General features: G+C 33.5%; 2 protein-coding genes across 2 annotated transcripts; one reads left to right on the forward strand and one right to left on the reverse strand.

The window, feature by feature from the left end:
- Nucleotides 1-550: 550 nt before the first annotated feature.
- On the reverse strand, nt 551-1,951 carry LOC142619319 (UDP-glycosyltransferase 73B5-like). The gene has a single exon (XM_075792381.1). It carries the CDS (start codon nt 1,949-1,951, stop codon nt 551-553), a length of 1,401 nt encoding a protein of 466 aa, XP_075648496.1.
- A 2,980-nt stretch (nt 1,952-4,931) lies between these two features.
- LOC142621216 (eukaryotic peptide chain release factor subunit 1-3-like) lies at nt 4,932-9,148 on the forward strand. Its single transcript, XM_075794533.1, has 4 exons — nt 4,932-5,056; nt 7,088-8,564; nt 8,688-8,816; nt 8,920-9,148. The coding sequence occupies exon 2, from the start codon at nt 7,122-7,124 to the stop codon at nt 8,433-8,435; it is 1,314 nt and encodes a 437-aa protein (XP_075650648.1). The 5' UTR covers nt 4,932-5,056; nt 7,088-7,121; the 3' UTR covers nt 8,436-8,564; nt 8,688-8,816; nt 8,920-9,148.
- The last annotated feature ends 6,269 nt before the right edge of the window (nt 9,149-15,417 follow it).

Genomic DNA, 15,417 nt, shown 5'->3' on the forward strand with positions numbered 1-15,417 from the left:
GTTCCAGCATTCATTTGAATAGGACGAGCTTTGGTGGAAATATGCTTTTCATTAAAGTCTTTAATATAGGGTAAATCAACAATATGTTTCTTCCTATGCCAAAAAGCATTAGGAATATTAGAATAAGTCAATAAACATCATTCATCAATATTTTCTGAAAATTATCAATTTTGGATTTTAATAATTTATCAGAAAGTTGTTCAACAATTTTTTTGTATCTAACTTCTTGTTTAAGGAAGTTAAGATGTTTAACTTTGGCATGAATTAGATTGAAAGCATCATCATTACTAATTTTAAATTTTGAACAGAATTTGAATTTTACTTTCTGTCCAAAAGGATCAGTAGTAATTCCATCATCTTCAACAAAGAAAAGATAATAAAAGATAAACCAAAAATCACCTTATCAGTCATATTTTTAACAAGCACAAAAGGTATCTTTTATATATATATATAGCCTAATTTAATTAAACAAAAAGGTCATAAATCCATGTAATCACAACAATAAAAAAACAATTGATTGACTAGGATAGAAAGGAAGAGATTAAGGATATTACATTGTAGTCGCAAGAGAACTTATATGACTAATTTGGTTAACAAGCTCATTAAGGTTATTATAAGAAGACCCACCAACCTGAACTGATCTTTTTGCCATTCTCCCAAGCTCAACTACATTCTCTCTTGCTTTGAATCCCTTTTCTCCTCCCATCAACTCTTTCACTCCTTCACATATTGCTTCGCGACTCACAATCTTCATGGCCCTATTTAAGTTTGGAACTTGGAGTCCCATCTTGAGTTCCTCCACCAAGTACTTGGCATTTAAGTGTTGCTCGGCAAACATGGGCCACGCCAAAATTGGGACTCCCTCTGACAAGCTTTCCAACACTGAGTTCCAACCACAGTGGCTCAAGAACCCACCAATTGCTTCATGGGCCAAGATCCACCTTTGATCCACCCATTCTCTCACAATTAGTCCTCTACCATCACAAGGTGGATTCCAAGTCTTTGAACGGACGATCCAGATGTAATTATGTCCTGATAATTCCAACCCATATGCCAATTCATCTAGTTGAGTCTCTGACAAATTGGATTGTGATCCAAATGACACATATATTACTGACTTTCCCCCTACTTGTTGGTTTAACCATTCGGCCCATTTTGTAGATGGGTTTGGCCCATTTGGCCCGTTTCTCACTCCCTCAATTTGATCATACAATAATAAAGGACCAACACACCAAACCCTCGTGTTATTTCCATACAAGGATTCCAATGAAGCAACATGGTCCTTTTCTAGCTCAACAAAGCTATTGGCAATCACACCCCAACTTCCTATATCATATATTTCAGAGTCTAGAAAGAATTGAGAAGCGCTAGATTCCCTCTCCCGAATTGAATTTGGCAAATCAGCTCTTGTGAGTGTGAAGCCAAATTGCACTCCTTTCACAACCAACGGTTCTGTATCAGTGCCTACTTCTTTGTATGTTTGGTGAATGACCAAAGATTTCTTTACGGCCATTGGAAGCACTCCCATGCCATGAAACACCAACCGGGGAATACGAAAAACGCGACACGACGTGTTTGTCCAACCTAAAAATGTATCAGAAATAACACAAACTGGAAGGTCTTGGACTCTAGACATTTCTTCTAAGGTTTTCTCAAACTGTTGTTGAAGTTGTTTCGTTGCTGTAAAGAATGGAAGGAGTTGGTCGTGTGAGAGTTGGGACATGTTTTCATAGCCTACGGGGAGGCCTTGGACTTGAGGGAATGCAATTACTTTAAGATGGATATTTGAGAATTGTGAAATGTATGAACTGATAGTAGAGGTATTTGAGGGAGTAGTGAGGATTGTGACTTTGAAGCCTCGATGAGAAAGCAGTTTTGCAAGGTCAAGTAGGGGGATGGTGTGGCCTTGAGCCATGAAGGGGAAGAAGAGTATGTGAGAATTTGACGCCATTTGAGAATTGAGGATTGTTTACTGTTTACAGTTCTCACATCTATATACCTACACTACACATATTGCATTATATACACGCGCTCTTTCTGTCCAACAAAACATATAGAGGGCCTTTATGTTCTTTCTCATTCTAGTGTAAATTTACTTCCAAATTTACACAGAAATCTTACCCTCTATCTTATAGATAGTAAGGTGCAATGTATTGAAAAGTTCATCAAAATATGATTTTCTCTATTTTGGTTTTTCCAGATATAAAGTTTGATAACATACTATAGTTATTAATATTCATTTCTTACCCTTGTAATCCTTTATTTAAAGAAAGAGATTAATATTCTATTTGTTTCAACATCAACATTTTATAGAAAATGAATTGTTATAAAAAAAATTTATAGAAAATTATCTCATTTTTCTATATTTGATAGTATCCTTAAAATGATTTCAAAAAGTATATTTTGACTTCTTTTCTTTAGTTTGGAGTGAAATAGAGTTGTTTTCCAACTAATGAATTATAACAATAATATTTCACGTCAAGTTCAATAAGGAAAGTTAAGAGATAATTATTCTTTTATTTTTCCCCCTAATACTACCAAATAAAAAAAAATGTTAAAAACTATTTTTAGATAAGATTTTTCATCGAAATAAGCAAAATAGTAAATTTAATAAAACTTTGGTATAAATCCCCATGTTTACTCCACAATCTCCACCCAATAAAATGCTATTAGATCAAATTAAAAAAAAATTTTAACACAAATAATTTGTATTTCCTAAACATAAATTCCAAACAATATTAACAAATTAAAAAATTGGAGATTTTGCTTGAATCAGCGACAATGCAATTGCCAAAGTCGATGGCTAATACAACTTGAGCTATAACTCTCTATCTAGAAACAGATTCGTTGCTTTTGATGGAAGTGAGAAGCTAGCGTGGTGCTAAGAGGCTAAGAGGGAAGGAATTCGGGAGAAGCATAAATGTATTAATTTTTCATTACAACACAAAATTTAGGATGCTGATTAAAATAAAATTGTAATAAATAATTCATATGAAATGCTGGTTACAGGTTAAACGGTGAAATGTTAAATGAGTATTTTTTTTTTATGAACTTTAAATGAGTAATGTTAGTTTATGTATTTAGGATCGATGAATAAGATAGTTTCAATAGTATACGAACAGAACAAATAACACAATTACTAAGATACTCAGAGAAAGAGAGAGAACCGCTTATAAGAGAAAGATTACCTAGAAAATCATTTTTATACATTATAACTCATTAGATTTCATACAATTCTATACATGGGAAGTTGGGTTGGCCAGATTTACTTCCTCTTTTTTTAGGGTTTTTCTTTTTTCTTTTTTTGGATTGTATGACCAAAATAAATAGGGTAAAATCCAAATAGAGTATGAGAAATTGATCTTGAAATATTATAAATGAGTTTTTTTTTAGAGAATTCCCCTAACTACTAAGATATACATTATAACTCATTAGATATCATAGAATTCTATACTTGGGAAGTTGGGTAGGCTAGATTTACTTCCTCTTTTTTTTTAGATTGTGTGACCAAAATAAATAGTTTAAAACCCAAATAGAGTATGAGGAATTGATCTTGAAATATCATAAATGAATTTTATCAGAGAATTCCCCTAACCACTAAGATATATAAAGTTATTGTGTTAAACTTAGTTTACTAAATATATATTTTTATAATAGTCTAGCAACTTTGAATTAACCATTTGACATTTTTTTTTATTAAAAGATAATAAAATAAAAAACCATTTTAAGCCTTAATAAAAAAAATTAAATAAGTTTCCATCAACGAAACAAAAAATTAAATAGATTTGACTATAAAAAGATTTTAATAAGTTTTAAATTCTTTGATTCTTTCCTTTACAAAAAAGATCGATTCTTCCCTTATAAAAAAAATTAATTATTTTCTTATAAAAAAATCAAATAAAATAAGATGTTAACACAGGCTTATGGGTAGCCCATCCTGCTAAAGACAAAATGGACACTGCTTATGGGCAAGGTCATGGCCGAGGTTCTCTCTTTCGGCCTAGTCCAACTTGGCCCGTTAAGTAGTTAACAGCCCACTATGACCAACTAATTAAGATTATAGATGTCATCATTTTTTTATTTTTTATAATTCAATAGTTACAATGGGATGAAAGAATTTGAACTCTAGATATCTTATTAGAAACATTAAAATGTATCAAAGTTACAAGACTCTTAGCAAGGATTATAAGTGTCATTACAAGATCATATTATATCATTATATGTGTCCTAAGACTTATTAATTTAAAGGCATAAGAGCACTTAATTATATAATGTTAGAGTTATATATATGGTGTTCACATAACTTAATTGAAATAATAACTAGAGTCAGACTTGTCTGGTTTCCCTACAAATCAACTAATAACTATTCTTATCTATATATATAAAACTAATAACTATAAATAAAATTTTGGCAAGAAAGCAAACATACAATTTAGATTTGATTGAAATTTATTTCAATTTTTTAATTTTATTATCGTTGAATTAAGTTTTCTAAGTTTATAAATTTATTCAATTCAAGATTTTCATCAAATTCTGTTAAAAAAATTGACATTAAATATGCAATTAACTAATAAAAAATATTCTTTGAAAAAAATTCACACATAAAAAATCTATAAATTATTTTTATTAATTTTATAGATTTTTTTTTCATGCGAGAAAAACATGTTTTTAATAGAATTTTTTTTAGTGAAATTGCATAAAATGTTTGATTTGAGCAATGTTGAAAATTGAAATTTAGAGTACCAATTAAACAGAAATAAAGTTCAAACACCAAAATAAATTTCAATGGGCAATTTACCTTTCAACTTAAATTTTTTTCTAAAAAAAAATAAAAAAAATACAAAACCATACGAATCCAACCCAAACCGAAACTCCTAATAAAATTCCAACTAAGCCCACCATCCCTTCGAAAAGTCCAAAACCAACACAAAGAGGTATATAAACCCTCAAAGAGGGCTATAAAGAGAGAATCAAAAAGTTCACAACCTCTTCTTTATTTATAGTTTTCTAATCAAAACTCGGCGGCCTACAATACACGCACAAAACCACCTTTCAGGTTCGTCAGTCTCTCTCTCTTTCTTTCTCTCTATCTTTCAATCTTTAATTCACTTTTGATTCGAGCGTATTTGCTACTTTGATTATTCAGAATTATATGATTTGTTGTTATTGATGTAATTGCTGTATATTTTTCTCTTTGATTTTTCGTGATTTTTAATGATTCGATTATGTTATTTGTCGCTGATTTTTTGTTGGACATATCTGATTATAAATTGTGTAATAGCCCGATTTGATTGTCGTTTTTTTTTTTTTCCCTTTAAATTATTTAGTTTTGTCTTTATGTTTTTCTAGATTTTTGTGAACAATCTTTTTATTTTTTCCCAAGTTTATTTTTCGATATAATGTCAGAATTATATATATATATATATATATATAAATTATTATTATTATTAAATTGTCAGTTTTTTTTTGAAACCATTATTAAATTGTCAGTTAAAGAGCTAATTTTTAATTATTATTATTATTCTAAAGTAGGGAATATTAATTTCATTCACGTCCCAAAATTCTACCTCATCTTATTTTACTATTTTAAATAATTATTTTATTAATTATACCATACTATTTTATAATGCTTTCAGCATTCCAACTTTTATTTTATAATACAACATATTAAAATAATATTTTTACACAATAAAATAATATATCTAAAACCCAAATAAAAACAAAAACCTAAAAACCAAAAATCGAGAGAGAGAGGAAATGATAAAGTGAATAAAATATTAGTTTTTTTTTTTTTTTAAAGAATTGAGCTACAATATAATTCTACTTTAGAATTGCAATAGTTGATTTTTACAAATCCGGATGCTGGGCTTGTTTGATGTATTAATGCTAAAATTCTCTTACATATAGCATTTGCAATACCAAATGCAAATGCTCTTATAAAGAAGATCTATTTAGACTTGGTTTTAGTTAGTAAAACCTATGAGCAACTAAACCCACCCACTAGAACCAATTGGCATGTAACCCAATTTGCCCCTGATGGGCTAATTTTTAATTTTTCTGTTTTGGTGGTTGTTTAATTTTTAATTTGTCCAGATTTTCGGTTTTGGTTTTTTTTTTTTTAATTTTTAATTTTAAGAATTTTCTCTTGATTGTTCTGTGGCTATTGAACATTTTCTAAACTTGTTACCTTTATTTATTTAGCTATTTGGTTTTTGCAACCTACATGTGTTAATGGCTGAAGTACCTTGCCATAGCTTTAATGTTGCTCCATGTTCTCAATTTTTTGTGTGATGTTATAGTTTTTGGTGGATTTTGAATTGATTTATACGCTATTGGAGCAATAGAATTACTAAATTATAATTAGGAAAGCGTAGAAACTGATTTGACATTCTCCTATTTATGTGATGCCCAATGTATTAAAGCATTTTGACTAGTAAGCACTTTTGACATTACATTTTAGTTTCACAAGTGGATGGTTGACAATTAAGTTTAATGTTAAAATAGTTTGGCATTGAAGGAATATTATATCAAGTGGGATTATATTTTATTCTCAAGTATAGGTTAGTAAAATTTTGTTTTCGGAATCCATGTGGTGGTACATGCCTATGTGAAAGCATGTATGGTATTTTCAAGTAGACTCAGTTGGTATATGTATTGATGTGATACTGTCTCATTTTGGCCAGTAATGTGGCTGAAGATAGACATGTTCTTTTGGAACATGTTGATAGTTCTTTTTGGAAGGTTGAACCTTCACTTGAAATAGGTATTCAGGATAGTGTCACCTTGGTTATAGTTGGTTCACATTGCTAATAATGTTTTGGAGTTGCTAGACATAACTTTTGATTGGCTCTGATGATACTTTTTTCTGATTCACTAATTAATACACAGCCTTTATGAGTTAGATAACTTTTTATTTTTTGGTGAAAAGTGAGTTACATAACTTGTGTTCATGCATATTTGACCTTTTTATTTGTTGGTATCTTATCTTTCGTTTTTTTTTTTCATTGTTGATTTTGGAATCCTAGCACTTATGTTCGTCTCCTTTTTGTTCTGAAATGCGTGAATTGATTAAATGCTGTTTGTGCAGGTAATCAACTACTTTTTCTGTATCTACTATCACAATGGCTGATGGTCAAGAAGCTGATAAGAATATTGAGATATGGAAGATCAAGAAATTGATCAAAGCTCTCGAAGCTGCTAGAGGCAATGGTACTAGCATGATTTCTCTAATCATGCCTCCACGAGATCAAGTATCCCGTGTTACCAAGATGTTGGGTGATGAATTTGGTACTGCCTCCAACATTAAAAGTAGGGTGAATCGCCAGTCTGTGCTTGGGGCGATTACATCTGCGCAGCAAAGACTTAAACTTTACAACAAAGTTCCTCCCAACGGGCTTGTGCTCTACACAGGAACAATTGTAAATGAGGAAGGGAAGGAAAAGAAGGTCACAATCGATTTTGAGCCGTTTAGGCCAATTAATGCATCCCTTTACCTTTGTGACAACAAGTTTCATACAGAAGCGCTGAATGAGCTTTTAGAATCTGATGACAAGTTTGGTTTTATTATCATGGATGGTAATGGGACCCTTTTTGGGACTTTAAGTGGTAATACCAGAGAGATTCTTCATAAATTTAGCGTTGACCTTCCAAAGAAACATGGAAGAGGTGGGCAATCGGCTTTACGGTTTGCTCGTCTTCGAATGGAGAAGCGCCACAACTATGTGAGGAAGACTGCAGAACTTGCCACTCAATTTTTCATCAATGCTGCCACCAGCCAACCCAATGTTTCAGGATTAATACTTGCTGGGTCTGCTGACTTCAAAACTGAGCTTAGTCAGTCAGACATGTTTGATCCTCGTCTGCAAGCCAAAATATTAAATGTGGTAGATGTCTCTTATGGAGGGGAGAATGGTTTCAATCAGGCCATTGAGCTATCATCAGAGATCCTGTCCAATGTGAAATTTATTCAGGAGAAGCGCTTGATAGGCAAATACTTTGAGGAGATTAGCCAGGACACTGGGAAATATGTTTTTGGCGTGGATGATACACTGAAAACTTTGGAGATGGGTGCTGTTGATATACTTATTGTATGGGAAAATCTGGATATTAATAGGTATGTGTTAAAAAATAGCACTACTGGTGAGATTATCATAAAGCACTTGAATAAGGAGCAAGAGGCTGATCAGAATAATTTCCGTGCTCCTGTTGGCTCTGCTGAATTAGAGGTGCAGGAAAAGACATCTCTGCTGGAGTGGTTTGCTACTGAATACAAGAAGTTTGGTTGCACACTTGAATTTGTCACCAACAGATCTCAAGAGGGATCTCAGTTCTGCAGAGGTTTTGGTGGGATTGGGGGAATACTCCGCTACCAGCTTGATATAAGATCATTTGATGAGTTTTCTGATGATGGTGAAGTTTATGATGATTCTGAATAGCAATCAATCAACTATCTCCCTATGCTGGTGCAGGAGAACGGGGCAAAAAGGCCTGCACCAGTGCGCGATATGTCCGCGCTTGCTGCTGCTGCCCCCGAATTAGATCTCAAAACCCCTTGCAAAATATATGTAAGTCTTTTTCTTTAAATTTCTTTTCATCTCTTTTCTATCTATTCTTCCTGTCAGCACTTCATTGAATTTCTGCTCCTGACTTTGTTTGCTATTTTCTCTATTGTTTTCTCTTTCTTGAAGGAGATTTTGGGAACACCAGAGAACCATAATCGGGTGATTTTGGATTATTCCAAAAAAATTACAGGAAATATGTTTCTTGTAGTGGAGCAGCTGGAAGAGTCACATGAAGAATAATAAGCCTTATTAGAGGTATTTCCATTGGTTTGGGGGGATCATGTGATGTAATTTCTAACTACTTCTGCATCATGTTTTTATTTTTTATTTTTTATTTTTTATTTTTTATTTTTTATAGGAATTGCTGCATCATGTTTGGTTGTTGACTGATCGAGAGGAAAAAGACTTTGCGGTTCTCTGCTTCTGCATGGTTGGAAACTGCTATCGCTAGTAGTCGTGTGAAGTTTATTCCTTTATCATGACTTTCAATTTATGTTTTAATTCTGTTGAAGACATTTATCATTAGCATATATGTTTGGTGGATGCAATCCTAATTTCGATACTACAATAAAATAATATTTATAGTATGTATTGTGTTTTGATATTTTGATTAGGTAAAAAGGGAAAATGCTATAGGTGCTATAGGCACCGAAAATTTGCAGTAATTTTTCGGTCCCTTCCGGTATCTGTTTGCAGTAGCATCCATGTGATCTGATTGCTTGTGAGAAGTGAGTGAAAAATTGTGTTTTGGTGTTTATTGCTGAACATGGCAAAACGGGTTAGAATTTTTTGACCCGACCCAGAAAACCCTACCCGAACCCGATTGTTTTGACCCAAAGTAAAAACAGGTTGACTCGTGACCTGACCCGTGTTTTTTGCGGGCCAACCTGACCTGGTCCGAACCCGAACTATTTTTTTGGTAAAAGAATAATAAAATTTAGATAATATTGGTTTAATTGTCTATTGTGAGCTTTAAGGAAACAATTGAGACATTTACATAATTGCATGCAAATTAATTGAAAGATGAATAGTTGAGCATTCTGTAATAAGTAAAGATTTTTAGATATCAAATAGCAAAGTATATACCAAGATAATCAGGTTACAGTAGAGTTAAAATATAGATTTAAAATTGTAGACATGAGTAAGAAACATTCACAAATGTGAAAATAGTGAAGCCAAAATATCAAATTAGCATAAATTATGAATGCTTAGACCTATTTTCTAACAATTTATGTCCAAAATAAATGGCTTTTCGAAATAAATTATGATATTTCCTAGAATATGTGTTGCTTAACAATGATATGATATTCATAAAAGAGTCCATGTATAAATAAGTAAACAATCAAACTTTAATGTATATCTTAAATTGAAATAGTGTCAATTACAATTGATAATAGATTATAAAATGTGTAAATTACAAATTTGGTCCTTATCTTTTACACCATATTTCAATTTTGTCTCTAATCTTTCAATTGTATCAATTTGGTTTCTAACATTTTAAGTGACGTGTCAATTTGGTCCTTGCCGTTATTCCTTGAACGGAAAAAGTTGATGGGTCAAACAATGATATTTAAATATTAACATTTATGCCAACAATGATATTTAAATATTAACATTTATGCCAACTAGGATGCCATATATACTGCCAGATTAATTAAAAATATAAGGAAAAAGAAAAACTCAAAAAATAAAGAAATTTAAGGTGTTTTGTTCCCATCCAAGTTCTGGATTTTGATGGGTATAGGGAAAGCAAATGCTTCCTAGGGACGCTGATTTGACTGAGTATAGGCCAAGTTTATCAGTAATCTTAGAAGCACTGGCACTGCGTAGTTCAAATTGCAAAACAACAAACACATTCTTTTCACCATTACTTGCTGTCCAACTCCTTAGAAAAACACGAGCCCACAAGAAAACTTTTCTTCTTCAACTCTTCCTCACAGTGTTGAGAGATGGATGGTACCAAAATTCTTCCTCACAACGGCGGCGACGTTGAATCTACAAAATCGTTGGCAATGGGTCAGAGATCTGATTTTGTTGGTGGAAGATTGGAAACCTTTCCTTTCTCTCTCTTCTTTGGTTGTCGTCGTTTCGTTGGTTACATTGAAATTTAGATCTAAAATTTCAGTGGCTATCTCAAAAAAAAAAAAAAAAAAGTGGTTGAATTTATGGGTCCAAAACCTAAATTAAATTTAGTTGTAAAAAATATCTTGGAATTGGCCATGGAAAATTCCTGTGATCTCATCGGTGTAGATGTAGTACACCATACTAACCATCTACCTTTCCTTAAAATAGGATAATGGCTTTATTTCGCCCAACCAAACAACATAATCTGTGAGAAATTGAGGAGCAAACAAGATCGACTCCGAACAAGTAAGCAAAGTAACTTTCCTGTCTGCAACTTTAGGGATTTTAGGGGTGGAGACGAGGAAGAAGAGATGGAGTATTGATTTTAGAACCTACTAGTTTCCCCAAACTTATCTCAAATGCGCATATTTTAATTTAGTTTCTATTCCTTGAATTGATGTGGCGGTATAGTTAGTAGATGATGTGGTATGAAAAATAATTTTTTATTATTCTGTTTGACTCATCAGTTTTTTCCATCCAAAAGATAACAGTAGAGACTAAATTGACATGACACTAAAAGGTTAGAGACCAAATTGACACAATTGAAAGGATAGAGACCAAATAGAAATATGCTGTAAAAGATAGAGACCAATTTTGTAATTTATACTTATAAAATTAATTTTTAAGATTGTAAATTTCTTATATGTTTTTATTCTTTGTCAAATGAGTTATCCAATAAGTCATTTACAATTTTGTTTTATATTTTGGGATGTTGATATTGTGTAGAAATAAAACTTGTGTATTTGTTTTACTTATCTTTGTGTTATTTTGTTTTAGATAGCAATGTTAGGATTTAAATAATTTAAAATTATTGAATAAGTATTAATAAGTTTAACTGAGTTCATTCTTGATATAAGTGGTGAATTCAAAGTAAAGCATTTTACATTAAGTAATTTGTTGCATAACTTTCTAAATGGCAAATACATTTTTTTTTATATATAAAAAAATCATGTAAAAAATATGAGTCAACCCGACATGCAACCCGATTGATCCGACCTGACCCGACCCGACTCGCTCGTTTTGCGGTCTATTTATAGCATCACCTGCTAAAACAAGTGTTGGATATGCATTTTATATTTATATTTTATGTGGGTTTAGTTTGGGTAAGTGAAGCCAATACCAGCCCATGCCCTAACCTGTTATCAGTGGAAAACAGAAAATCTGCCTTCCCTCAGAATCTCCACTGTAGGGATTTGGGTCTGTGTTAGGCTACTACGTTAGATCTCTATTTGGAATGAACCTATTTCATGGTTCAAAGTATATACTCCATCCATCTCAATTTGTTTGTGTTGTTTGAAAAGTCAAACTTTTTAAGAAAATATTATTTACTATCTTGTCTGCCTTATAAAAATGTATAAGTTTTTAAAACTACCCTTAAAGTAAATTTATCAGCTTTTTTTTTTAAGAGTTATTCTTAATAAGACAACTAAAAAGGTTCTACAATTAGATTGATTTTTTTTAAATATTTATTACTTTTCTTTTCAAATAGTTTTGAAAAAAAAAAGTAGGGGTATAATAGGAACATTAGTAAATTAATGACTTCTATTTTTAGAAATAGGACAATATTTTGGGACATTCTAAAATGGAATAGAGGATAAACAAACTGTGTCGGATGGAGTATTGCTATTATCTAAGGTGTATTTTATCAAGTATCATATTCTTACATTTAAAATTCAAATAGGTGATACTTTGCATACTTTTATATCTAAGAAATAAAATCTAAATTTTAAAATGGGGAGGATTTTGTCTTTGCAATAGAGACCATTATATGGAGAAGTTATTTAATCTTTATGGAGGACCACTGCAGTAATATAATCCTTATGGGCTCCACATTAGCAATGCCCAGTGGTCCTCCACTGCAGTAATATAATGCCATATGTCCAATTTAAATGAGTCATTATTCCTAATTACATTCTTTCAAAAAAAAAAAAAAAATATATATATATATATATAATAAAAACACATCTCGTTCCAACATCATCAGCACCATTAGGATAGTGAACTTTGTGGTGATGATGAATCTGAACACCTGCAACAGCATGCCATTATTTTTGACCCCAAACACCATGTCCTTCTCCTTGTCCCCAAATCCTTACAACCAAATCTGGACTGGATTTTGCAGAGGTTTTTGGCTTGGATTTACTCACCGTCAGAGATTCTTTGGCTTGAAAACAAAGACTCTAGAATAGAGGAAAAATACGGGTATGGGTTTTACAGAGCATTGTGGAGCCCAACACCTGAATTTCCTTCAATTAAAATATATGAAAAAGCTAATAATACGATCATGTGGAATTTGTTGAAATGAGTATTTACCTAATTGGAATTAGCTTCATCAGTGCTGCAATGAAGTTCCCAGTATTACTTCCGCATCCCAACGCAAATAGCAAAGATATTAAAGTTTAAAGTCTGGTATTTCAATTTGTTGATAGAGGCACGGAATTACATATATTGAAGTTTAAAGTTGACATTTTTATTTTCAAATCGATATGTGTTTCAGTTTAATTTTAGGTATTTGTGGATAGAGACATGAGATTAGATAGTTTTTTTTTTTGGTAAAATGTAAAACTGACTTTCTAAATTTTTTCGAATTTTATTTTAGTCATTTAACTTTTCTTTTGTTCATTTCGCTTATTTAACTTTCAAGTTTATTCTTTTTTTTTTTTTTTTTTTTTTTGAGAAGCCAGCCTAATGGGTTGGGCCTTTATTCATATTAAACGAAAAAGAACATCAGTGGACATCAAAGTAAACTAGTTGGGCTATATCCTCAGGCAATTCTTCAAGCCACACCTGAGTACCTCTACATGATTTTGCTTTTTTAGCCAAAGCGTCAGCAACTACATTACTATTACGTGGGACATGAGTGAACGCAGCTTGCTGAAAATCCATAGCTTGCATGCAGATATCTTCAATGACATGGCCATATGGTAAGACATCCCTAGGCCCCTCCAAAATAGCTTTAATGACTGTTGAAGAGTCACCTTCAAAAATGACCTGTGAAAGGCCTATATCCCTGGCCAACTGTACAGCTCTTCGACACGCCATAGCTTCTAATTCTACCACCGTCTGGGCTAGACTAACTAGCATGGATACAGCGCCGATAACTTTCCCACGCCAGTCCCTAATCACAACGCCCAAACCCGCTAAGTTTTCTGCCTTAAACACCGCAGCGTCGAAGTTGGCCTTGAAAGTGTGGGCTTCAGGTGGACACCAATGCTGCATCGGAGGTGGCTCAGGACTAGTTGTGGTGAGGTCTTGTGCTTCTAGGAACTCTTGGAGTAGACTTCCTGCCATTTGGGTGATCTTATGCAGAGGTTGAGTGGGCTGTCCATGTCTTGAAGCGTTGCGACGATTCCACAGGGACCATGTGGTGATGATGAAGATCTCCTTCCTGTAGTCATCAGAAATCTGCATGAACCGATCCAGCAAATCCTGGAAACTAGAAACCTGAGCATCAGCAGCTTGCTGGGTCCATGTCAGAAAGCTCCACACCTCTGTAAGCTTTGAACATGACCAAAGAGCGTGTAGTTCGTCCTCCGGTTGGGCCTTGCACTCTTCACACGTGTCCACGCTAGTAATATGCCTGCGTTGAAGGTTGACCATAGTTGGAAGGGAGCTGTTGCAAGCCCGCCAAGCAAAATGTTTTATTTTATTTGGAACTCTCAACTGCCAGATACCTTTCCAGAACTTGCTTTGTTGCGTCAATGAGGAGGTACCTGCATGATTAGTTGAAGCATGGGAAGCTAAAAGCTTATATGCACTCTTAGTTGTGAAAATACCAGAGGGGGTTAGACCCCATATGATTCGATCCTGTGGGAGTCGAGTACTCAAAGGGATGCCACAGATCATGGCTGCTTCGTGGGGTAGGAACAAATGTTGGATTTCAAAGGCTTTCCACTCTCCTGTTTCAGCGTTGATGAGCCTAGCCACTCTTGTATCAGGGTCAATGGTAGGTACTGGTGACACCACAGATCTATGAGTTTGCACCGGTAACCATCTGTCCTCTCTGATTCTGACAGAGCTCCTATTCCCTATTCTCCACACCATCCCTTTTCGAATTATATCCCTAGCATTTAGAATGCTCTTCCACGCATAGGATCCAGTGGTGGATTCCTTTGCTTCAAGGATGGAACAATCAGGGAAGAATCTAGCTTTAAAGACTCTATGGCATAGGGAATCCGGCTTATTTATCATACGCCACACTTGCTTAGCCAACATAGAATCATTGAATTTCTCAATGTCCTTAAACCCCAAACCTCCTTTCCCCTTGTCCTCACAAAGCCTTTCCCATTTTATCCAGTGCACCTTTTTATTTGTACCATCATACCCCCACCAAAACTTTCTAATGAGCGTTTCCAGTTCCTTAATCAGCCCCTTTGGAAGTTTAAAACAACTCATAGTATATGTAGGGATGGCCTGAATGACAGACTTAATCAAAATTTCCTTGCCAGCTTGGGAGAGGAGCTTCTCCTTCCAACCTTGCAATTTTCTCCACACCCTTTCTTTGATATAGGCAAAGCTTTGTCTCTTTGCTCGCCCAACCAAAGTTGGCAATCCCAAATATTTCTCATATTGGCGTATAACAGGCACCCCTAGGATATTTTGAATCCGGGTTTGCATTTCGGGCCGTGTGTTAGTGCTGAAGAAAATATTGGTCTTGTCCCTATTTATTTTCTGTCCCGAACCTCTTTCATATACTGAAAGTAAATCAAGAATCTTTTGGCATTCCTCCTCC

Source organism: Castanea sativa, chromosome 12 (genome assembly GCF_040712315.1).
Source record: "Castanea sativa cultivar Marrone di Chiusa Pesio chromosome 12, ASM4071231v1".
NCBI lineage: Eukaryota > Viridiplantae > Streptophyta > Magnoliopsida > Fagales > Fagaceae > Castanea > Castanea sativa.

Coding starts and splice junctions, on each gene's coding strand:
- LOC142619319 (XM_075792381.1), bottom strand. CDS start 1,951: ATGGCGTCAAATTCTCACATACTCTTCTTCCCCTTCATGGCTCAAGGC.
- LOC142621216 (XM_075794533.1), top strand. CDS start 7,122: ATGGCTGATGGTCAAGAAGCTGATAAGAATATTGAGATATGGAAGATC.